General features: G+C 38.2%; 3 protein-coding genes across 4 annotated transcripts; 1 reads left to right on the top strand and 2 right to left on the bottom strand.

The window, feature by feature from the left end:
* The first annotated feature begins 4388 nt into the window (after positions 1-4388).
* Positions 4389-10711, top strand: LOC134811123 (neurogenic locus notch homolog protein 1-like). Its single transcript, XM_063817860.1, has 2 exons — positions 4389-5193; positions 6100-10711. The coding sequence occupies exons 1-2, from the start codon at positions 4566-4568 to the stop codon at positions 8940-8942; spliced, it is 3471 nt and encodes a 1156-aa protein (XP_063673930.1). The 5' UTR covers positions 4389-4565; the 3' UTR covers positions 8943-10711.
* On the bottom strand, positions 9346-10706 carry LOC134811124 (DGAT1/2-independent enzyme synthesizing storage lipids-like). The gene has a single exon (XM_063817861.1). It carries the CDS (start codon positions 10692-10694, stop codon positions 9786-9788), a length of 909 nt encoding a protein of 302 aa, XP_063673931.1. The 5' UTR covers positions 10695-10706; the 3' UTR covers positions 9346-9785.
* An 8926-nt stretch (positions 10712-19637) lies between the features above and the next one.
* Positions 19638-23125, bottom strand: LOC134826598 (octopamine receptor Oamb-like). 2 transcript variants are annotated; one of them, XM_063839029.1, is made up of 4 exons: positions 22919-23125; positions 22145-22322; positions 21581-21821; positions 19638-21434 (listed from the first exon to the last, which is right to left on the bottom strand). In XM_063839029.1, the coding sequence occupies exons 1-4, from the start codon at positions 23118-23120 to the stop codon at positions 20787-20789; spliced, it is 1269 nt and encodes a 422-aa protein (XP_063695099.1). In that variant the 5' UTR covers positions 23121-23125; the 3' UTR covers positions 19638-20786. The 2 variants fall into 2 exon arrangements, with proteins under 2 accessions (XP_063695099.1, XP_063695100.1); XM_063839030.1 differs by having other exon boundaries at positions 21581-21812.
* Between the last annotated feature and the right edge of the window lie 2070 nt (positions 23126-25195).

Here is a 25195-nt window from a genome sequence, read left to right as displayed (position 1 = left end):
TGGCACATCTCTGCAATATAATTCAGATTTAAGGATCCTCTACTTTACTGAACAATGGTTTCAGTTTAGAGGGGATTCAGCCTATACACTTTTTTTTACAATCTATTTTCAGATGAGAAGTGACTAAGCGGCCAGACGATGGTCACTCCAAGATCTTGCAGCTGGGCATCGGGAAATGTGTGTAATTAGTAATTAAGTATTATATATACGTACATCCTCATGTCATACGTACACACTGCGCTTACATTCAATCTCATTATTGAAGAGAGTAAGCTGATCTGTACAGTCCTCCTGAACTGTACACTGTACATCGGCTACACAATAAACAGGTTCACCATCTTATTAAGGACAAGACAATTGCCAGTGCAACAATCGAGATATGGCGGTATGTGACACTACTCACTATTCACTCCTCACTCTTGAGGCTCTCTTAGATGGTGCCTTGATAAGTAACCAGGGTTGTTCACTAAAAAAGTCACTAATGACTACATTTTACTACACTTGTATACACATTCTACGCTCATGTCCCTACTCTTCCTCAATTTTTATCATCACTTGAACATGCTCGCGAACCTTGCTATTAGCAAACTATATTGCTCGCACAGGAATGAGATGTACAAAATTACAATGTGGTATAAGGAAATTGGTACACATTTCACAAGAGGTGATGAATGTACCCTTTGCGCAGTATGTCAGGTTATGGTGGCTTAATCACGAAAATGTACTCAGGTTACTAGGAGATAACCTAAATATCTCCATAAATTAGATCATCAGTAATCCCGGTCATCAGTAATCCCGGTCATTAAAACGCCCGCATATGAGGCTGTCTTAATGAGAGAGAATTTACTATTATATGAGGATGTCTGATTCTACTGTCTGATTCGGTCTAATTAAAGAAGAAAATCTAAGATAGTATTGCCACAAATCCTAGAATTAGCCAAATTCTAGAATTAGCCAAACTCTAGAATTAGATAAACTTGTTGAATTGGACGTCACACTTGCGGTCAATTAAATTCGAATTAAAACGTCCACAGTACAGAAATGACCCGTTTGTAATTTATCCACAACATTCAAAATCAATTCTAAAGTTTAATTTGCCATCGGCTACCCAAAGTATGCCAAATTTAGTGCGCCCAACTTCAAACTAATGCTTGTACATGCTTGTGGGAAATGCTACATAGTTTAATGAATTTGATAAAATAACGATGTATACCCCACATAATATTACAATAATGTATACTCTGATAAATAATAAGTTCAGCACTTTTGAAGCTTATTAACACCTCCTTACAGTAACCACCTCCTTACAGTAACCGGTTACTTCCGAAAGTAACCGTTTGTTAAAATGTGTTGCATAAGTTTGTTCCGTGAGATGTTCAATTGTTAAAATCTGAATCTCACGAACATGATCAAATACACCGAGTTGCATAAAGTGATTAGAGTAGCATTGATGCTTGTGATAGAGAGTGATCGTAATTTTATCGTTTAAATTTGCAGCGTTTGTTTCACTGGGGGCTTTAGTCATTGATATTGATAACACTTTAGCAGGCAAATATAATCATTTTATTTAACTCTAGAATTTTTACAAATACAATACGCAATAGGTTTTTGAACTGCAGTGGTTTTAATTTAATTGAGTCGTGCAAAGTATGTCTAGACCGTTTGAGATTGTGGCAGACATTCTAGAACTAACAAGAAGATTCGAACATTAGAACCAGTGTTTAGGAGAATGTTTTGATTTGTCGCGGCAATGAATTATAACAGTTTAATGCAAGGTAGAGCTTACAGAAGTGATTCAGATCAACTAAATTTTGTCTAAGAAACTTTCATCACTCATTTTAAACGCAACTGAAATTATTTCTAATATAAATGCACAGGAATCGACTGGGACATGATTTCAGGCCTGACCGGGACCGGGACCGGGACCGGGACAGGGACCGGGACCGGGACCAAGAATCCTGAATTAACCGGGACCGGGACCGGGACCCGGACCGGGACATAAATCAGCATTTGACCGGGACCGGGACCGGGACCGGGATAAAAAATGTGACTTGACCGGGACCGGGATAGCTCAAAATTGCCAATCCCGGTACCGGGATTCCCGGTACCGGGAATTCCGGTCGATTACTGGTTAATTCATGATCATAATTTATTACTCAAACTTGTTTAGCAATTTTAAACATTGTTTTATTTGGCTCAGAGGATGTTGAAAGAAGAAATTCACAATGAATGAAAGGAAAAACTTAAAATCACAGTGAATGAAATTATGTAAAAGATCCCGGTCAAAATCCCGGCAAATTTGAGTGATTGTCCGGGACCGGGACCAAGAATCCCGAATTAACCGGGACCGGGACCGGGATCATAAATCAGCATTTGACCGGAACCGGGACCGGGATAGCTCAAAATTGCCAATCCCGGTACCGGGAATCCCGGTCGATTCCTGTAAATGCAATATTATGATCATATATGACATGTTTTATAGTGTTAAAATTTAAATATATCAAGTTGTCCACAATGCACATAACATCATCATAGTGTTAAAATTCAACACTGTATCAAGCTGTATTAAAGTGGATTACTTAATATATCTCTTACAAAAGATAATAACATCCTTAACATTACGACCACCACAGCCCTCGTGACCAGGTCATGTGTAATGAACATGTTGGTAATTTCTACACGCCACACATGACACATCCATAATCTAGTGATTTATGCCGGACACGTCAAATTGGCAAGGAGAACTTGTTAAGAAGTCAGCGTGCACTGTTATCCGGCTTAGCCAGGTCACACACACACACACACACACACACACACACACACACACACACACACACACACACACACACACACACACACACACACACACACACACACACACACACACACACACACACACACACACACACACACACACACACACACACACACACACACACACACACACACACACACACACACACACACACACACACACACACACACACACACACACACACACACACACACACACACACACACACACACACACACACACACACACACACACACACACACACACACACACACACACACACACACACACACACACACACACACACACACACACACACACACACACACACACACACACACACACACACACACACACACACACACACACACACACACACACACACACACACACACACACACACACACACACACACACACACACACACACACACACACACACACACACACACACACACACACACACACACACACACACACACACACACACACACACACACACACATTTGGTAGCACATTATGTAGCTGCTCTTATTCTCAGCTTATAATGAATTCGTCATTGTTAGGTTCACGGAGTTGAACCATGACACATAAAATATATATAAACATATTAAAAGATAAGAAGAGATGAGAATAAATGTCAACTCCACGAGGTTTCAATTTACCAGAACAGCCAACAGGTCTGTTTATTTCAATTGACATAAATTAGCGAGAAACATGTTATACGCCAGTGTTTGAGCGATATGTTAATAAAGGAGCAGTATTTTCTCTAGTTTCCGGTAAAAACTAAGAATTATCTTGTTTGAAATTAATTGACAGATTTTCAAACTACACTGTATTTCGTTTTGTAAATATGTCTTGAACTTTTAGGATTAAACGGTAGTCGGTAGGTCCACTTAAGCTCTTATCAGCTATAACATTCAATATTCAATATTCAATATTCAATATTGAATAACCTATCGGTGGAAGTAGCATGGTTAGTGATAAAGTGATTATGCAGCTGTGCACAGCAACGTGTTCTGGAGCCTGCTCTTCAGTTATTTAATGGCCGTTTATCATATCATATTACACGTTTATTTGACCAGCTGGGTTTACCAATAGCCAATAATAGCATCTTACATGCCGTACATTATTTTGCATACAACCTGCATAATATGTTGAATGTTGAATAATAAATACCGATGCAGGCTATTCCTGGCAATTCAGCGCTAGAAAAGAGTTACTTTCATGAGCTGGCAAATCGACAGTAAACAAATCTTATTCGACCATAAATTGTTGAATATGTAAGAAATACTGAGGATCATAGGGTGGAACAAATTCGTTCACTGACGTGATATTACAAATTAAAATATCCTTTTCACATTTCATAATATTCAACATTTACATTCCTTCTTTACTTGTACGCTCTTAACCTGAGATCGTTGAATCTTTTAACCGTAATTTTACATTTTTGACAAAACAGCCGTTTGTTGCCAGAAATAGATTAGACTTACGGAGTAATTTTACAGATTGCTTCATCGAATACCATGTGTAATCAGTAATATGTTACACCCAACATGTTACATTAGGCGTTAGCTGGTATTAAATATGATTATCAAATTAACTTCAGGTCAATGCAAACAGTGCAGTCGATTACCAACATCATATCCACCTTATCAGGCCAGATGTGATCACTACATGTAATCTTTGTCGGCGGTTTTTTGGATTTGCACTGTTTCCTTGAGTAGGCTCCCCAATACAACTTTCAATGAATCTTGAGCAGCAGCAACGATATGAAGTTCCTAATTTACCTCTCCATCTTCACCAGCAATCTGTTCATCTCAGCTGACAGGAATACTTGGAGGAATCATGTCAGATTGAGAAGGGAACTTCGTTTGAAGGGACATACTTTACAGCAGAGGGACAGTTCTAGTTCAGGTATTGTTTTAGAAGCAAACAGACAACTTTCAGATGTGGAGCTCTTTGAAGGGGACATTGTTCGTGATGAGTTTGTGGACTTGGTTTATGGATTTGATAAAGCTTCAAAATCAGGGCAGTTTGTTGACGACACAATGAGGTCATCAGATGATGATGATGACGACAGAGGGACTAGTGACGATATTTTACCAGTTGACGTCATGTTAGATAATCTATCAAAAGAAAGGAACATCACCTTTTTATACTCTGAATGCCCCACATCACTCCGGCAGAAACGAGCAGCTACAGTGGGGACTAGTCGACTGTGGGCTGACGGTGTGGTTTATTACGAGTTCGATCACTCCATCTCACCTGATAAACTAGCTGTTATAAAATCTGCGATGACTCATTGGGAGGCTAACACTTGTTTGAGGTTCCAACCTCGACGAAGTGAGAGGGATTATCTCTCGTTTTACAACGGAGCCGGATGCTTTACTACCGTGGGTAAGGATTTTATGGAATCACGGGTTTAATTTATAAATACAATAATTATGTTTTAATGTTTTACGCGATAATGTCTCAGCACAATCTGCATTTCATGGGTATATTCTGAGGTCCTCTTTCGAAATAATCGAATTTGTAAGGTAAACCGTAACGGTATAACCTTATAACTTAATCTCGACCATGCTATTAGCGTCGACATTATCTATAACGGATAAAAACTTACAAATACATTTACAATTGCCGAGCTCTAATCTGATATTAAATCTCATTCGGACACCAGAACTACCAAAGTCGATCGATTGGAGACCAGCTTTGATTACTGGCCAATGTTTACTTCAAATATATATTATTATAGATACAAAATTAATGTAAAAAAGTAGCACAAAATACTTGATAACTCCTAATCTCTATATGACTGATAGATGATAAATGTGATTATTAATCAGGCAATATGTTAAAAGATAAAATATAAGTTATTATGAACACTGTCACTGAGATGAATGCCAACTAGATCTCTTGATGTGCAAGTTAGAGATTAACTATGCTAAACATAGGCTCTCGAGAACTGCTAAGTCCTGTATGATCACTTTAAAAAGCAAAAAACTGAGCGTTAAAACATGTTGCAAACACTCAAGCTAGCAACGTCAATTCAAACCAATTAATTCGCCACAAATATATTTGACCCATATTATTCCTCGCCCCTCGGCCTTAGTTTCAATCTTATCTCTGCAAAGGATTTTACCAGCCTTTATGAAAAACACTTTATTCTTCTCTTCTGCCGCTCTATCTCTCATTTCTTTGACTAAGTCTCTTTGAATCTGGCGTTTTTCAAGAGACCGATCTGGACAGACGAAAACAGTTTTAAACTTCCCTGTTATCATCAAGTAAAATGTTCCAATCTTCCAGGGAAAGCAGGAGGGAGACAAGGAGTCAGTATAAATGATGCATGCATGTACATGGGTACAGTCACACACGAGATAGCCCACTCGCTGGGTTTCTGGCACGAGCAAAGCCGCCCTGACAGGGACCAAAGTGTGCGGATAGTTTGGGAGAACATCGAACCCGGAAAAGAGCACAACTTTAACAAGATGGACTACACACAGATTGACTCGCGAGGAGTTGAGTATGACTACAACAGTATCATGCATTATGGAGCATTTAGTTTCGCTCTCAACCACACCAGGCCTACAATGGTCGCTAAAAAGAAGTCCCTGTTTAATAATCGCATCACCATGGGACAGAGATCCAGACTGAGCCCTCTAGATATTGAGCAAGCTAATAGGATGTATTGCTGCCCTAAGGGAGCTTGTTCAGATAACCCTTGTAAAAGAGGTCGGTGTGAAGAGAGAGTGTCTCCTCCCTTCTATCATTGCTCTTGTTTTGAGGACTGGTATGGTGTTAACTGCAGCGTGAATGATAACAAATGTGCACTGCTGCCCTGCGGAAATGGCGTTTGCCGTGCTGATGAGTCCCTGTTTGCGGGGTTTGAGTGTATCTGTAACGAGGCATACCACGGTCTGCTCTGTGATAAGGAGATCGACGAATGTGAGGAGGAACCTTGTAAAAATGGGGGAACATGTTTGGACAAGTTGGGAGGGTACACTTGTGAGTGTAGTCAGGGGTATAGGGGTGATAACTGTGAGTTTCTGGAATGTCCTCAGGGAATGTTCGGTTGTGTTGAACTGGCAGTTTGTGTTCGGAACAGTAGTGTTTGTGATTTTAACAACGACTGTGGAGACTGGAGCGATGAGAGTGACCAGTGTGGGGAGTGTTCCTTTGAGAGTGGGATGTGTGGGTGGCAGAGTGAGACGGAGTGGAAGTGGAACATCACCGGAGGTGGAACACTGTCTGAAGAGACTGGTCCTGATCTGGATCACACCTTGAGAAGCACAGCTGGGAGGTACATGTACATTGAAGCTTCAGTTGTAGTGGACGCTGGAACTAGGGCTGAGCTAGTGTCCCCAATTTATCCAGCTTCAGCGAGGTCATGTAAACTTGAATTTGCGTATCACATGTTCGGAACCGATATTAGAACATTGGTTGTAGAGCTGGTAACACACCAACCTCAACCACTTGCAGTGACTGAACTGTTTCGAATAAATAGGAACCAAGGTAATCAGTGGCATTTAGCAAAAATAGACATTGCAAAGAAATTCTTCTTCCAAATCCGTTTTGTTGCTATCAAAGGCTCTGGTTGGAAGGGAGACATTGCAATTGACGACATAGTTTTTACAGACTGCTCCCTTTTCAACGATGTGAATAATTGTCTCGACAACCAGTGTATAAATGGTCAATGTCTCGACGAAATAGGATATTACACTTGTCAATGCTTTCCTGGTTTTAACGGTTCATTTTGTGAAAATGAAATAAACGAATGTGAATTTATTCCATGTGGAGACAACGGTACCTGTGAAGACAAAATAAACGGTTTTACATGTTACTGTACTTACGGTTACACAGGAGAGAGATGCGAGATAAAGGCTGACTACATGTGTGACATGGAGGAGGGGTTGTGTCCTCCTTGGAGACACTCAGAGGACAGTGACTTTAGCTGGACCAAGGGGGCTGGACAAACACCTTCCAAAGGAACAGGTCCTGAAACTGACCACACTACTCGTCTAGGAAATGGTTACTATTTATTTATAGAGGGTTCAGAACCTCAAAAGGAGGGTGATAGAGCTGTCATAGAGATGGGCCCACTCTCCAGATCAGAAGAAGATTGTTTGTTATCATTTGCTTATCACATGCATGGTGAAACTATGGGAGCAATATCTGTTTCAATTACACAACAGAGAGGGAGTTCTGATGAAATCTGGTCAAGTCAAGGAGACCAGGGTAATCAGTGGAACACAGCAATGGTTCCATTAGGAATTAACGAAAGGTTTGTAATTCAGATAACAGGAATCATAGGCTCTTTCTGGGAGAGTGATGCTGCCCTGGACGACATCATGTTAACTGGAAGATGTGGAATCATTGACCCTTGTCTTGATATCGAATGTGGCGAGAACAGTCACTGCGTGTTAGACCAGAACAAAGACACTTTATGTGAATGTAATTTGGGTTATCAGGGTCTGCAATGTACTAATAAAATCAGTCATCATGGCTTTTGTGACGCAAATCCTTGTAACAAAGGAATATGCCATGAGCTGGCTGATGGATATACCTGCGAATGCACTGTGGGTTATGGAGGGAGGCATTGTGAGAGGGCAATACAGGACAACTGTTCTGATAAACCTTGTGCTCATGGACTATGTTTAAATCTACAATCAGGACACCGTTGTGTATGTGATCCAGGTTACATAGGACAGAACTGTGATATTCTATCCTGCAAACCTAACCCTTGTGTGAACAGGGGAATATGCATCCAATTGTCGGGATCTTTTCTTTGTCAGTGCGAGGCAGGGTTTGAAGGATTAAGGTGTGAGGAAGAGACTGATATGGTTGACAGCATAAATAATAAAATTTTAATAGATTTAACAGAAATATCTAGTGAACAAGATATGATAGCTTCCTGTAAGAACTGTAAGAATGAAGCCTGCCTTCAAAACACAAGCTCAAACAAGTCATGCACGTGCAGGAAAGATCTCCCAGGAACCAAATGTGAGCATAATGTTTGTGCAGAATTCTACTCGTGTTTAAATGAAACCTGCAACCAATGCCATGACATATCAATGAATTCGAATGGAGATATTATAAAGACTAATTTCCTATTAGTTTCAATTATTAATCAAATTTTATATTTATTCTGATGATTCTAATTCATATTCGGGGATTTTATATTTAAAATGAATTTGTTCAAACTCAAACAATACGATTTCTCATGATACAAAAATTATATAATGATTTGGAAGTTGGTCAAACCTCCATTTTAAATCGCAAAATCATATAATTGCTCAGGAGTTATTGTACAAACGATTTGGTTAAATAGGTTCCTGGTAACTTTCGCAATAAGTCAATTTCAGATTAAAGTGTTAGTTTGAGATCAAAATTTGCTTGTAGTTAGTAGCACAATAGTTATGTAAATTTGGAAGCCATTAAAAGCAGAAAAGTTTGTACAATGAATTAGGCGTCTCCCATATTATTGAAGATGTCACTTTCACAATCGAAATGTTAAGACAACTGAGAAAATATTCATGCAGTTTTCCTCAACTGAGAAAATATTCATGCAGTTTTCCTGATCCAACCTACAGTAAGGTATTTTTAACTTCCAAAGTCTGATCAAAAATAAGTTAATTATTTTATCTAATTACTAATATCAACTTAATAGAGTAATTATACACTTATGTACATTTTACAAATAAATTCAATGTAAACAGTTAACATTCATCCTATCCAGCTGCCTACACAGCATCCATAACTCAAATTATCGAACATTTCTAAGTTATATATACAGACAGAAACCATGGGCATGATACCATGAGATAACTCACCATGTACTCTTAAAACTAATTGCATTTTATTAACAAAACGAGGCAGTTTATAATCTATTAATCACAATTTAAATTATTAAATCAATATGTAAAAACAATTTCAAGCTCTACTGTACCTTCTTATTCAACAGATTTATCATTAATTGTGGGCTAATGTGAAAATCAATCTGAATGTGGATGACCTCTACCTCTCACCCAAAACCGGTTATAAAGTTCTCTCAAAATACTTCCAGGACGTCGCTGATGTGTCTCTATTAGTTGGGTAACACGTTGAGTAACTATCTCTGCAACAATCTTTGGCTCTTCTTCATCATCAAAGCTTAAGGGGCGTCCAAGGTGCATCGTTAGTTCCACAGGAAATATCCCAATGATAGGAATAACTGGTAGTCGAGTTTTTTCGTACAGCCAAGAGGCTAATCTAGCAGAAAATTTGATTGATCTGGCAGCTTCTCTTATATTCTCAGTGAAGAATGGTATGATAGGGACATCTGCTTCAAGAGCAACCCGAGAAAACCCTTGTCGTGCATTCCAAATGAGTTCATATTTTTCATCAGAGAGAAGAGACTCTCGGAGCCCTCCTGGATAAATCATTAACGTTTCCCCATCTTTAAGAGCAGTAACACAGCCACTTATAGTGCCAGGTGTTAGATTTAATACTTTCATTAAAAGCCTTAATCCAGGAGCATTGTACAAGAACTTGTCAACTACTAATTTCAGTTTTCTTCTCTCCAAAATACAATGAGCAAGGAAGTAATATGCATCTAACGGTAAAGCTCCATGGTAGCCAACGAGTAAGGCACCACCTTTTTTGGGTAAATGCTGTAGTCCATCAAATTCAATATTGTGCCAAATTTTTCCTTGAGCTTCTGTGATTGCAGCAAGAGACATCCTAAATCCATCCCAAAAGCTGTCATTAAATGCTTCTGACACCTCTCTTTTTCTCCAACGGTAAACATGAGCAGTGATTGACATAAGGTAAAACCAGACTGTCAAGAATAAGGGAGTTAACATTAAGAACAGAGTAGACCACTTGGCTGCCCATGCGCTGTACTCCCACAAGGTAGATAACATTGTTGTTGTAACCATTCTGCAAAATTTAAAGTTATCAAAACTAACCAGTTAAACAAAAATTTCTGTTAAACAAAAATTTCTGTTAAACAAAAATTTCAATTTTATGCCATTTATTACAGTATCAAATAACGGAGTAGTTCGCTGTTTATTAGTCTCATGATTGATACTGATAGTTGGATATTATCCGGTTTGAAGAGACAAGGACAAATGAAACAAGGAAGTTAGGAGTAAGGGCAAATTTTCTGCGTCAACGCCATCTTCAGGCTAAAATTGGTATAAATGTTAGTATATAATTGTAAATGCTTCTATACTAGTTAAAATGCTAAATTGAAATTACACACACTGAATACAGGTTACATCATTTTTGGTATTATATATTACATTGAAAATGGTGATGTACACACGTTTTACACTCTGTCCAAGTACATAATATCTACTGAACATGAGGGTCGTGTGCTATTTGTTTAAATTTGTCTTTGAATATGTTGTAAAAGAAATCCCTTAAGCTTCTCGCATTCTTCTTTGTTATTGATACTAGGTTTAAATAAATTAATGTAGTAAGCTTCTGTCACTTTTCGTTTAATGGTGCTATATAAGTTAATTTCTAAAATATCGAAAGAAATGTCTGGTTCTAAGTTATTGTGAAACTCTGAATAATGAGCAGCCAACGCATTATCAGGATAGGTTAAAGGCCTGTTGACTGCTCTTCGATGCTCTGAATATCTATCGTGTGCTGTTCTACTCGTTTCCCCTATATATAGCTCTTGACATAATTTACACGTGACTTTGTACATGACACATAATGTATCCTATCCTCTTTAACCTATCCTGATAATGCGTTGGCTGCCCATTATTCAGAGTTTCACAATAACTTAGAACCAGACATTTCTTTCGATATTTTAGAAATTAACTTATATAGCACCATTAAACGAAAAGTGACAGAAGCTTACTACATTAATTTATTTAAACCTAGTATCAATAACAAAGAAGAATGCGAGAAGCTTAAGGGATTTCTTTTACAACATATTCAAAGACAAATTTAAACAAATAGCACACGACCCTCATGTTCAGTAGATATTATGTACTTGGACAGAGTGTAAAACGTGTGTACATCACCATTTTCAATGTAATATATAATACCATTTGATGTAACCTGTATTCAGTGTGTGTAATTTCAATTTAGCATTTTAACTAGTATAGAAGCATTTACAATTATATACTAACATTTATACCAATTTTAGCCTGAAGATGGCGTTGACGCAGAAAATTTGCCCTTACTCCTAACTTCCTTGTTTCATTTGTCCTTGTCTCTTCAAACCAGATAATATCCAACTATCAGCATTTATTACAGATTAAACAAGTTTACAAAAAATCAATTTGATATTTAACAGAATCCTAATTCAATGTGCAGTATGGTTGTCACTCTTTAAATAGATTAGATATAGGTTGACGGGGCAAAGGAGTGTGTGTGCTGTTCGCTATTGCACACACCAAACGGCAACCTAGTAAATGTTTTGTATGGACACCGGTCTCCATCACAATACAAAATTAGGATTGTAGAATTTATTGTATAACTATTAGTGCAGTGGAGGTAGTGGTGTGGTGCATTAATAGAGTGACAGCCTACTGATTGAGAGTTGTTTTAAAGTGAGCATAATGGGTGTATTTTTGGATCTAATGGCTTTAGTATGGCAACTTTAAAATTGGTTCTTTTAATCATTTATTAAATATCAGTTTAAAAATATATAAATCTGGAATCTGTTCACACTGTGAACCAGTCCTATAAAAATTTCAAAAACCCTCCTAAATTAAATACTAAAAACGTCTCAGTAATGGAAATAGTCATACAAATAAGAAATTTACCAAGTTCTTAATATCTACCTAAGAGAAAAATACCTACCTAAGTCAATTTCTACCTGTAATACACTAAATATTAGGTTATTAAATACATAGGTGGTGGAGTCAGCACACATTTACCAAAATCAAAATTTTTTAATAGGAGGAGCCTGTGGGCCGAGATCACTGGATTAAATTTGATGAAGGGGATTGTTTTCAAATGACAGCTGCATTATGTCATAATCGCTCGTGGTCCATGCCGAATCATTATAAGCATGTCGCAGCTTTAGAAGTGACTTTTTCAAGGCTAATCGTGTAGGAGTAATAAAAATAATAAGTAGCTATAATTTACCATTTAAAAGTATTTGAAAAATATTTCTGTTTATGATAAGAAAATTGATTTGCATCAGAGCTAAACTGCCCTGGAATATATTATATCGAGATTCATAGATTTGGGGGGGGGGGGGGGGGGCAACCATATTAAAGTATATTAAAATGTAGGATTTTTCCCGATTTTGACCCGGGGATATACTGTAATATACCTACAATATACTTTAATATATCCCTATCTCCTTGGAGGCCTACATCAAAAATTGTTGCCCAAAATAAGCTTGAAATGCAATTCTTAATCGATTCCAAAAAGTTTTTGAAAAAATATTGAAAACTGATGGAGTTATTTCAATTTTAATGAAGTCATTTTGGCTAGTATTCCGAACCGAGATATTATGTGCAATTTTCCCAATTTTGTTCATGGAGGTCTTTTTACTTAGTATCCACTATATTCAACAAACACTGAGTTATATCTTTCACATAGAGTTAGTCTCATTAAAAAATATTAAAATTTTATCGAATTTGGGCAAAAGCGAATTTGGGCAAAAGCGTATGCCCAAATATGGGCATATTTTTTTAAGCTCATAGCTCAGCCAATTTTTGACCAATCTGGATGGAAATTCATGTACTAGTCCTAAAACAGGCTTATCTTGCGAATCTGAGTGAAAAATATAGTTCATCATGTAAATCGTAACGAAGAATATAAATCTTCTAATTGTAGGTATATTAAAGTATATTAAAATTTCACAACTCACACCACTATCAACAAACAATTCATGGTAGATCTCAACATACCACCCAAAGCAGAGAGAGACCTATCTATACCAACCATGATGCTTGAACGACGCTTCACGGTCACCACTCCTGGAGCTGACAACATTGGATATAGAGGCTCACTCCAAAACACCATCGACAACATCCCCAGTGAAACCATCACCTGCTACACAGACGGGTCACGCACAGACTCAGGTAGCGGGGCTGGTTATATTATCACCACAGACAACAACAACACTACACTAGATGAAAGATCATTCAAGCTTCCCGATTATTGCACCGTTTATCAAACAGAACTCACTGCCATCATCGAAGCTTGTAAATATCTATCAACTTATACAAACATACACATCATCATATGGTCAGACAGTCTCTCCTCTATTCAAGCCATATCCTCACCTTCAACGAGGAGTAGGACTACTAGAGACTGTTACGACACCCTCAATACACTCGGATCCACTAACACCTTAGAGATCAGATGGATAGCTGCACACATTGGATTGTGGGGTAATGAAAAAGCAGACGAGCTGGCCAAAAATGGTACATCCAGTGAATCCACTTTGAATTGCCCAATTCCACAATCTTATATCAAACGCCTGATCAACGACAAAGTCACAAAACTTAATCAAGAATCATGGATTACTAATGGTCCCAGACACACTAAACTGACACTTGGACATAAAAACATCAACATCATCAAAAATCTCAACACTACACTCAGTAACAACAGAAAAAATTATAGAACTGCAGTGCACCTCATCACGGGACATTGTGGCCTCAACAAACACCTACACACCATTCGCAAATCAGACACAAGTGCTTGTCCTAAATGCGGCGACGAAGAGGAGACTGTCTCACACTTTCTCGGACAGTGCCCGGCTATTGCCCAAATAAGAGGTCAATATTTCCGGGACTACTACCTCTCTGTCAATGACATATTCGACAACCAACACATCTCCACCATTGTCAACTTTACAAACCACACTAAACGCTTAGTGGTGCCAGAGGAGTTGGACCAGACAGGTGTAACATAGCGACTACTTTAACGCCGTCTTATTTCGCCTCTCTCTTCCACACTCAACCACCACTTAAGCGTTTATCTATGACACACCCCACAACACTTACCATCATCCTTGATTACACATCTTGATTCCACTGGCATCCTCCCACAGGACTGCCATACCCCAGAGGTAGGCAAAGCATTCATATGCTATCCTCTCGTGGGCCAACCAGGCCCAGCCTCTCTAAAAAAAAAAATTAAAAAAAATTAAAATGTAGGATTTTTTCCGATTTTGACCCGGGGATATACTTTAATATACTTTAATATGGTTGCCCCCCCCCCCCCCCCCCCCCCCCCCCCCCCCCCCCCCCCCCCCCCCCCCCCCCCAGATTTATATGTAGCCACAAAATTAGATCTGGTTGGCCATCTCTATAAGAACTACATGAGCAAGGAGTGCCTTTAGTAAACACTACTGCTTCAGACATTTAACCCTCAATCACAGATTTCAAAATATTCAAGGGCTGAATCGACCTCAACCACAGGAGATTACACAGACCAAATGAAGTTCATTGAGCACACGTTTGTCATCAATGACGGTTGCTTATCAAGATTATCTTTTCTAAAATCTTCAAGCAATGTTTAAAAAGCTGTGGTGGTCCAGTGGTTGTTTGAAGAGAATATTAATTGGAACATTACTGGTTCAAAACCCGCATCAAACACAGAGGGTGCGCTGATGACCTCTATGCAGTCTCCTCTGGTTGACTCAGCAAAATGATCAGAAAATCGGTCATAGAGGGTTATATAAAGAGGGGCCCTGCAAAAAATCTATAATCTTTTAATGGTACCTTGCAAGACACAACATTAATACTGTGGTTCAGACAGCCCACATTTTACCAGAGTAAAATGAGTTACTGTTTCGGTGACTCCATGCTAGGTTTAATTCCTTAAGGTCATTCAAGGTTAGGGTATGTTCTTCCAATCAAGAAAAAATGCCTGTTGCGAGGTAAAATTGGGCAAGTCTGATCTAAACTATTAGTGACAGGAGATATTGGCCAAAAAGATTTTTTAAAGTTGTTACTAGTTATTATGTTATTTAACTTAGTTAGAAAGTATTCAAACAATATACACATAATATAAAAAGTATTCAAACAATATACACATAATGTCACAATGACCCTATATAATAATAATAATAAATTGAAATTTAATACATAATAACACCGCTTTTAAAATAAAACTTATACTCAGCAGTGTTTGAACTAGTCATCCCAGAAAATATCATGAAAACTGAACTAAAAGATAACTTATGCTTGAAAATATAACGTCAATACTAAAGCCCGAAAATGGTAATTAAATATATTATGTTGATTCACGATGTCAATCCTTCGACCTTCGCATCTCGCCGATCTGCATACGTGGTTGCGAGATCTGCATACGTGTGGTTGCGAGAAGGTGCGCGGCGCGGCCCAGTAGTGCATCGCGCTACAATATATTATGCAAAGATCGAATTATAAATATGACCAGAATAGTTATCGTTTAAGATTTTCAAGTTCATCTGGGGACAGTTTGAAAAGGTACGTTTTTAGAAAAGCTTTAAAAGATTCTTAACGGGTGATACTTTGCTCTAACCAGAGCCCTTTCGCTTGCAGTAGCGCGCGACCGCCGAAGGCGGCAAAGAATCTATTTACTTGTGAAACAAGCGCGTCACGCAGTACGCGTAGACACATGGCTATGTGAAGGTGATACTCGTAAAATATTTGTTCCATATATTAGGACCGTCGAGGAGTCCAACTCGGCGCGCGTTCTGGTAGGTTGTAAACCTACAAAAAGATTCCAAAGATTGAACTGAGGTTTGTATCACGTTGCGACCCCCACGGTCGTTTCACTATGACGATACAGGGGTTTCACTATGACGTCCTGACGATACAGGGGAGCCGCGCACTCGTGCGCGGCGGGTCATACAACGTATGACAAGCTGAGGTGATGGTAACAGGCAGCTGGCAGACAATTGTATATCTTTGGAGCCACTACTGAGAATCTACGCTCACCAAACTCTGAATTACAAGAAGGAACAATAAGTTTTACAATTTAAGTCATGAAATATACGAAAATTAAAATAATACAATAAAAATTCGTAATAATCAATAATTTGCTCAATCCAGCGTTTTTTATTATTAAACTCCTTTTTACTTTTAGATAATTGGGGGTCGAAATTGACTTTTTAGTTGTATATAATTTGACGGATGTTACTCGTCTAAATTTCTTCGAAGTAGCGCGCGCTGGGATAGTCCATTAACAATTGACAATATATAATATGCATAAAGGGAAGTAATATTTATCAGCTGTTAATGAGTAATTGTTCATGTTTTGTGTGTTGTGTGAGCGATTTTCAATTGCGCGCACTGAACATCGAACTTTAAAATTTATCACCCTGAAACTTTCAAAATATATTTAAAGATCATTTGAAAGAGATTGTCAGAATAAAATGTTGCTGTAGGTCTTTTAAACATTTTAAGTCGATTTTAAAATTGACTGGCTTCTAAATATCGTCTAAAAATCAGGTCCAAGATTTCAAACTTTTTGGAAGGTTGCAAAAATCAATCAAATTGTGAGTTAGAATTTAATTAAATGGGATGATGATTAATTACTTTACTTAACGGGTGATACTCGTAAAATATTTGTTCCATATATTAGGACCGTCGAAGAGTCCAACTCGGCGCGCGTCCTGGTAGGTTGTAAACCTACAATCACTCTACACTCGACTGTCACGTGACTTTTTCAACCCGTTCTCTAGCATTTCCTGAACGACTATTCGAAACTCTAACCCTCTAATATAATCTGATCCCAACCCTAACCCTATATAACCCAATCCTTATGCCTTAACAAAAGCATATGCTGAAACCCTAAGCACTATGACTAAGGCTAACCCTAACGAGAAATTAGACTAACTTCCTTATAACTCTAATACGGTCGGGGGCCCTGTAGAGTGATTTAGCACGCTCGAGGGGCGGTGGTAACAGAATTTCAAGACTATAATGTATAAGTATAGGATTCTGTTGTCGATATCTATGATTAATATGTATACCTTATCGGACCTTATTTGGACATTACTTGAACACTGGAGGCCCTAGCGTTCATTTTAATGTCCGTTCAAATAAATTCCGTTAATTTAATGTCCGTCCAAGTTAAAGTCCGTTGAATAAACCTACAAACACACTGCCATTGCCAAGGCCCAGTGAAGGCATTTACTTTTTTATTACATACATTATTATATGTACTTGTAGATAAACGTTTCTCACCGAACTTGTCCGTAAATTTTACCCGTCTGATCATCTGATACCATAATTATAGCCCTACAAACTATAACCATCACTTTCAATAGTCATCCTGTCGCGGGGCGCTTTCTTTATCACCAATAATATCATTAATCATACCCTCTAAGTCTAGTCTAAACAAGGCACCACGCCACATGCAGTGAGCCCCACCACATGCAGTGAGCCCCAACACATGCAGTTCATTTCACCGCACCAAGTGCCAAGAGTTTGGAAATGGAAAGTAATGATGTAGTAAATAAGGATGATGATTAATCACTCTACACTCGACTGTCACGTGACTTTTTCAACCCGTTCTCTAGCTGGTCCTGAACGACTATTGGAAACCCTAACCCAATCCTTAACAAGAGCATATGCTGAAACCCTAACCCTAACGAGAAATTAGACTAACTTCCTTATACGGTCATATCACGTGATCGAGACAGTTTTTCGCCAATATCTCGTCAGTATTTTAACCCTATGCCATGGGGGTGATTCAGAATCAGCGTCCGAAAATACATCGAATGATGTTGGTTTCAACTGTCGGGGGCCCTTTTAGAACAATCTCGAAGATCGACTATAGAGTGATTTAGCACGCTCGAGTAAATAAACTAACTTTCTATTGTAGATTGTAGTATTCTTAATTATAAAAGCCTCTACCGTTCGCTTTATAAGATTAATCACATTTATTTTACTAGTGTAACCCGTGCCTACGGCCGGGACTTCACTATCGCAGTTGAAATTCAACTGAATGAATTGCAACTTGAATTGCAAAAGTATAAACTGTGCAAAAGTTAAAATTGTAGTGAAAAAGTATAATTCTATAAACTGGCTCAGTTGAAACCGACCGCATTAGAGTAAATTTAATTCTGAGCGCCCATCACTTAATACGTATCCAATACTAATAGTGATACGTAATAGGCTCCACTGCCAAATTACCTAATTATGTACAAAGCAGTAATTAGGGGAGCTGTAAATGGGGAGAGAGAGAGTGTGTGAGAGAGAGTGTTAAGATTTTAAAAACCTTAATCATTTGGCTTGGTCAGCGTTTTGTCGGCACTATACCGAAAAAAACCAGCCCCGTAACTCTTACTGTTTTCTTGATTAAGCTGTTCGGAAATTACCCACAGACAGACAGACAGACACACATCTTGAGATTATTAGTATTGATAGCCAACACACTATATCTAGAATCAATAGCACCAAACCTAAACGTTATATTACGAACAAAACTGTTTAATAGAACCTTAACCCTAACCGTAAAAATCGGATGATGGTTAATTAATCGCTCTAAACGTTTGACTATCACGTGATGTCCACCACATTATAAACACTGAAGCCTGAAATCCTCAGTTAATTCCCGATATAGAAGCAGAGCCTAGCATCCAAATTTCGGGACCTACAATGTACAAATTTCATTCCTTGGCCAATTTTCCCCATTTTTTTCTGGGTTATTATAGAAAAAACACGAAACTAACAATCGGCCAGAGCAAATAATGTTCGAATGTGGGACAATTTTGACGAACTTTATTAAAGTCTGTCCCACTAAATCACTCGCCAGGTATTAAAGTAGCTTGACTCGATATATTTTTCAATGCTGATTCCAAAACAACCCTCCTTTACCTTAAGTTGCGCCACTGCTTATCATTGAAAATAAAGTCAACAGTGACAAAATTAAATTTAGTAAAAATCTTGAATGGTATATAATATTAATACTAATAGTAATCAGTTATACAATTACATGTACATACATTTTCATCGATACATAATATTAATAGAGTGATTCCCCTTAGTAAATGTATGAGTAATGAGCTGAAAGAACGGAGAGCAAATATATAAATGTTTATCAGTAGTTAACCTATGTATTTGTAACACGATCATTTTACTATTCATGACCATTAGGAACTTGTATATCTAGAGATATATTGAAAAAGAGAATACCAGATCGCCTTTACCTTACTTGAACTTTCCTGTTAAATTCACCCACGTCAAACCTCGTGCCGTACAAATATCATATCATCATAATAAAAGGAAGTATCAAGTAAATTCTATAAGAATGGAAAAGAAATATATTCTCAAAGTTTCTCTTGATCAAGAGTGTAGAATTTGCAATGTTTATTTCGCTTTCGAAATTTACTGATTAGTTCAAGACGTAAGACCAATTTGCTTAAAAAGGAGTAAAACTATGGATATTATCCTAATGCGACTTTTATAGATGTGAACTGCTAGTAGATATTCATTTCCAGTCGGCACCTCTGACCTCACAGATCCAATCTAAATGAGAAAGTGATCAAGTCAACTAATTAAATTCTTAACGTGCTTCGTAAATCGTTCAGTACTATACGTAGTAATAAGATATTTCACATAAAGATGAAATAGATTACAGCATACCATACCACTATAATTAAAACATATTCGAGCGGATGATATTTATTAGGAATGAATCATCCTAAATAATAATCATTAAGCGTAATGTAAATCCCTTGATCGGACCAATCCGCCAGCTCAAATGGAATAAAGTTGATCATATTTACAAGCGACATCTAATTAACACTAAAAATAGCTGCAAAAAGTTAATAAGTGGATAAAAATTAAAGTTAATTATAGATTTTTCGATGGCTGAAAGCCAAATTTCGAGGAAGTCATTGCACGTTGCAATTCGAATATTATAATGCAAAGTTGAATCGATTAACCAGTTTGTTTGCATTTAAGTCACAATCACTTAAATTAGTACAACTTAGTACATAATCTGTTGTGGTGTGGGGGAGCACTAAGCAGCCGATACTAAGACTAAAATTAATAACTAAGTGTATAAAATATATTTATTTTTATTAAGGTGGCCTAAACATGCGTGGTTGTCTGAACAGTGGACTCGAAATAAGGTTCACTATCGGGATTGTCAGAGATATTGTTTCCACCCGTCTGAGAGGTGCTGCTCAGATTTTGTCTCTTGCCGCCGATTTTCGAGAATTTTAACCCAAGAAAGGTCTTGTTGTTGCGGAGAATGGAACAGGAAATGTCGTGCAGAAAGTTCTCGGTGTTATTAACACTGTTTTTCTCCTTCATGGAGGAGTCCTTGACACTGTCCACGCTGTGGCACTGACTAGAAGGTGGTCTTGGGGAGGGGCGTTTCTTAACGCTCATTGTAGTAGCCCCATCGTAAGTTCCCCTCCTTGTATCAGCGAAACTGGGGGTATCACTGTTGAAGAAGAAGATGATCTTCTTAAAGCTGGCTTGGAACTGGGGGTTGATGAGTCCGTATATGATGGGATTGATTGCGGAGTGGCTGAAGAGGAGCCAGTGAAGGGATATCTCAAGTGTAGGGTAGATTTGGGGAGGTTTATCGTATGCCCTGATGTAGAAGAGGATGTACAGAGCACGGCACCAGACAGGCAAAATGCAAACCAGCAAGCAGATGATGACCGCCAGAACGGTCATTGTTGCTCGAATCTTCTGTCTGTTTACTCTACACTGCAGTGATGTCACCACCTAGTAAGGAAAACGTTTTCAAATAGGGGCAAAGTGCTTCTTCAATTGTAGATTCAACTGTATTTAAAATTAAAATAATAAGCATCGTCACCAAATACTCGGATGACGGATTTTGTTATACTGGAAGTGTAAAAATATTTCCTTACCGAGAAAATGATAGCGTAGCTGACGATGACGATAAGGATAGGAAGAGGGAAGGTGAAGAAGCAGTAAGCAGCAAAGTAGTCCAGATTTTCAAAGAAGTCTGGTCCGCAGGTGTAACTGTGGAGGTTCCAAGAGCTGGCTACTTGTGGAGTGAAGATAGGACAGCACACAACAGCGCAGGAGACAGCCACCACCCCGATAAAGATGAACGTTTTCTTCCTGTTTATCCACGCCCTGTACAGGCTTAGTATTGAGGGTGAGAACAAAATACACAAACAGCGTTTAGAAGTTTACAAATGCAGACTGAAAAGTAGCGTTTAAAATGTGATAATACATGCCCTTGTTATAAGTGTTCAGACTTGTTCGCATGCACCTCCAAGCATGCACTGCAGCTTCCCAAACAGACCTTTTAGCCATTCAAGATCAGCCTACACCACTTGAAATCTTGAACGTGCTTTTAAAACGAAAGTAAAGTTATATATGCTTTAGTAAAGGGTCAACATCACACCAAAAAACCAGACAATCCAAGTTTTGAGTTTACGGACCAAGCCGGAAGACCAACTCACTTGTACTTGTAGGGTTTAAATATCATGACACATCTGTCCAGAGAGGAAGCTGACAGGATCCACAGAGAGACAGGGAGGGTCATGGTATCCACAAAGCTGGTTAGAGTACACATCCAAGGGGGCAAGACACCGCGTTGAGCACTCACAGTTATCGTTGCGGGCAACATCGTGTTGATACCTGGTTTATTGAGGTTAGGGAAACTTAAAAATCTGGAGTCCCGAGTCCCGACCATGCCTGTAAATTATTAAGCTTCAATTTAATCTACATATTTTACTGATAAATTAATTGTTTGAATAAGATGCCCAATATTATTATATCGTTGCAGAAGTAATATCCGGAGCTGACCGGTGTTTTACAGTTTTACTGGTTGGTAAGTTGCAAATTAACTGGTCAATAAAGTGGTGAATAAAGTGGTGAATTGTGTGGTGAGTGGTGAGTGGTGTGATGCAGTGTAATGAGCCACCTATATCCAATATCCTAATTGCTAGGTACACCAGCTCACTGTGAATAGTGGTACACTAAATGGAGGGTGTGTCCTTTATACAATACAATCTTATTGTTATGTTATAGTGACGTTATTACTCGCACCACATGATGAAATAATCATTTATCAAGACCATATCTTCACTAACACTAACTTAGTAGTACTTTGATCCCAAACCCTCTTATTATTATTAACCCTCTCCCTGATCCCAATTCTTACGCAGACGCTCAAATGATGCTAAATATTGTAAAAATGTATAAGAAAAAGCACAATATCTGAACTAAGTTACCAATTGAGATGTCAGTGACGGCGAGAGCGAAGAGGTAGAAGTTTGAGGTGCTTTGCAGCTTAGGATTGGTGATGATTGCGAGTATCACTAGGGAGTTTCCCAGGATATCAACTAGGAAGAACACCGTCATTGAGGTCGCAAATGCTGCCTGTACCGGCAGGGTCAACATTGGATCTCCTGTATCGTTTCCTGTTTCGTTCATGGCTAATAATAACAGAAATTAGCAAGTTGATTTCCGATATTTGAATAAAAATATGGGGCATGGGCCACACAATAAAAGTGATGTCTTCAGAAAATGCTGGATCAAAAAGTTGAGTCTAAATTTTCTGTATTTGTTTTTCGATTTTGAACATTGTTCAATTTTAATACAATTCTGAAGAAAAATATTCTATTATAGGTTGTAGCAGTAAAATAGTAAAGCCGACATGGCAAACTTTATTGGTAAACTAAAAGAGACTGTGTTTAACCTATTTCTGTTCGAACGTGCAGAAATACAAATATTTGAGATAAACAATAGCGTCCAAATTCAGAATTGCTAACTCTAATTGTTATCATGCATACTAGCCTCATTGTTAACTTCAATTGACCTTCGACACATGATTCCGGAATGTTTGGAAGTTTAAAAATGTTCAACTGACTGCATATCTTATCTAAAACGCATTGTAATAGCTTTCTTTGTAAAACTAAAAGCACAAAAAACGATCATAACAGAAATTCTTTAAGATCTTAAGTCCAACATACGGCCGCTGCATTGATCCCTCATGTGCAGCAATAGCATACTGAGCAATTCTCAATTAATCAATAGTCAATATCGTTATTATGACTTGTTCACGTGACATTCCAATTCAGTAGCATTAATTGAAAATCCTGGAAAAGCATCCACACATTTCATGATAATTTATTGTAATTTCCTAACAATAGTTTCCATAAACTGTCAGTGTCATAGAATAGAAAAAATAAAATACTGCATGCTGATCTACCTATCAAATAGTTCCAATAACAAAAAACGAGAGACACGATATCAGAGATGCCGAAATTTAACAGTACTAAACGGAATTAAAATCGTGTCAGATCAGCTGCCTTGTAAAAATTTAAAACTTAGGGGTCAAGTGGACCACCGTCATTACAAGTCGCACTTTTACTGCTGTCAAGTGCTCAGTATTATATTACTGCTCAGAATGTGCGACTGGGGATCTGCGATAGAGCCATCAATGATGACAGGAACCCTCGCCAGCCGCCTAACAAAAACTTAATCGTGACAAAGGGGTCATAGAAAACTCAGGTAATACTAGAAGTCATTCTTGCCTAGAAACTATTTGAATATACTATTTATGATGTTGTAATAAATAATTGAAACGTTGACCGTTCCTATTTCCTAAAAGGCGGTCGTTTCACTAGCTCACAGAAACGTTATAAATGAAGCTAAAAATAATAAATTATGATGGCTTTGATTCAAGCCATTCTTACCATGAATAAAATTTTAGGCATCAAATTAAAAGTTCTAAACCTTAAGTGAACACTGGTGGGGGTGAGGGTGTGGGTGTGGGTTTATTATTTTTTAAGAGAGGCTGGACCTGGTTGGCCCACAAAAGGATAGCTCATAGCATGAAGATGCTCTGCCTGCCTCTCGGTGTGGTAACCCTCCAGGTAAAGGATACCGGGGAAATATATGAGAAGATGATTGAGGTAAAGTGACAGGTAGAATGAGGTGGACGTTTTTAAAAGCCCGAATCTCAAGAGAGTTCGTGGATCCGAGAGCATTAATAGTATAGCTTGTATAGAGGAGAGGCTGTAGGGACTACTAGAGAAGATGAATAATTAAAATTCCAACAGCATCTTGTTCTCTTCATTGTGCTGATTCCGGGAAGCATTCGCTTTACTATACGCTCTGATCATACTGTAGAACTAGAGTGAGATAAAATTTGATAATTATAGGCCTGTCAAGGATTGTAGCCCAATTAAGAGTTGATCAATTGAAGCTACTTGTGCAATATATCAAAAGCTGTCAATCCCTATGATGATGCATAGTTGGTTCGTGCGCACTTAACGTACTTTTAAAACATAACGCACTTAACGTACGAAAAAACGTAAAACGGTGAATTCAACGGTAAATGTACTTAAACGCACTTTTAACGCACGAAATAATTCAAACGCACTTTACGCACTTTACCCGAAAAATTGACGCACGAACCAACTATGTGATGATGTGCATGTTGGTATAATTGTAAAGGTGCAATTGCAAGCTTCGCTGGTGGTCGTAGATAGAAGGGAGAGCTC

Source organism: Bolinopsis microptera, chromosome 2, assembly GCF_026151205.1.
Source record: "Bolinopsis microptera isolate Bmic1 chromosome 2, MBARI_Bmic_1.0, whole genome shotgun sequence".
Classification (NCBI taxonomy): Eukaryota; Metazoa; Ctenophora; class Tentaculata; order Lobata; family Bolinopsidae; genus Bolinopsis; species Bolinopsis microptera.
The sequence above is the reverse complement of the archived record's forward strand: the minus strand, read 5'-3'. Positions and strand labels throughout refer to the sequence as shown.

What these genes read in the sequence shown, in the direction of transcription:
- LOC134811123 (XM_063817860.1), top strand. Translation starts at nt 4,566, where the DNA reads ATGAAGTTCCTAATTTACCTCTCCATCTTCACCAGCAATCTGTTCATC. An exon ending in CGGATGCTTTACTACCGTGG is followed by an intron (nt 5,194 to 6,099) that starts GTAAGGATTTTA and finishes CCAATCTTCCAG; the next exon opens with GGAAAGCAGGAGGGAGACAA.
- LOC134811124 (XM_063817861.1), bottom strand. Translation starts at nt 10,694, where the DNA reads ATGTTATCTACCTTGTGGGAGTACAGCGCATGGGCAGCCAAGTGGTCT.
- LOC134826598 (XM_063839029.1), bottom strand. Translation starts at nt 23,120, where the DNA reads ATGAACGAAACAGGAAACGATACAGGAGATCCAATGTTGACCCTGCCG. An exon ending in CGTCACTGACATCTCAATTG is followed by an intron (nt 22,323 to 22,918) that starts GTAACTTAGTTC and finishes TCAATAAACCAG; the next exon opens with GTATCAACACGATGTTGCCC. An exon ending in GCTACGCTATCATTTTCTCG is followed by an intron (nt 21,435 to 21,580) that starts GTAAGGAAATAT and finishes TTTCCTTACTAG; the next exon opens with GTGGTGACATCACTGCAGTG.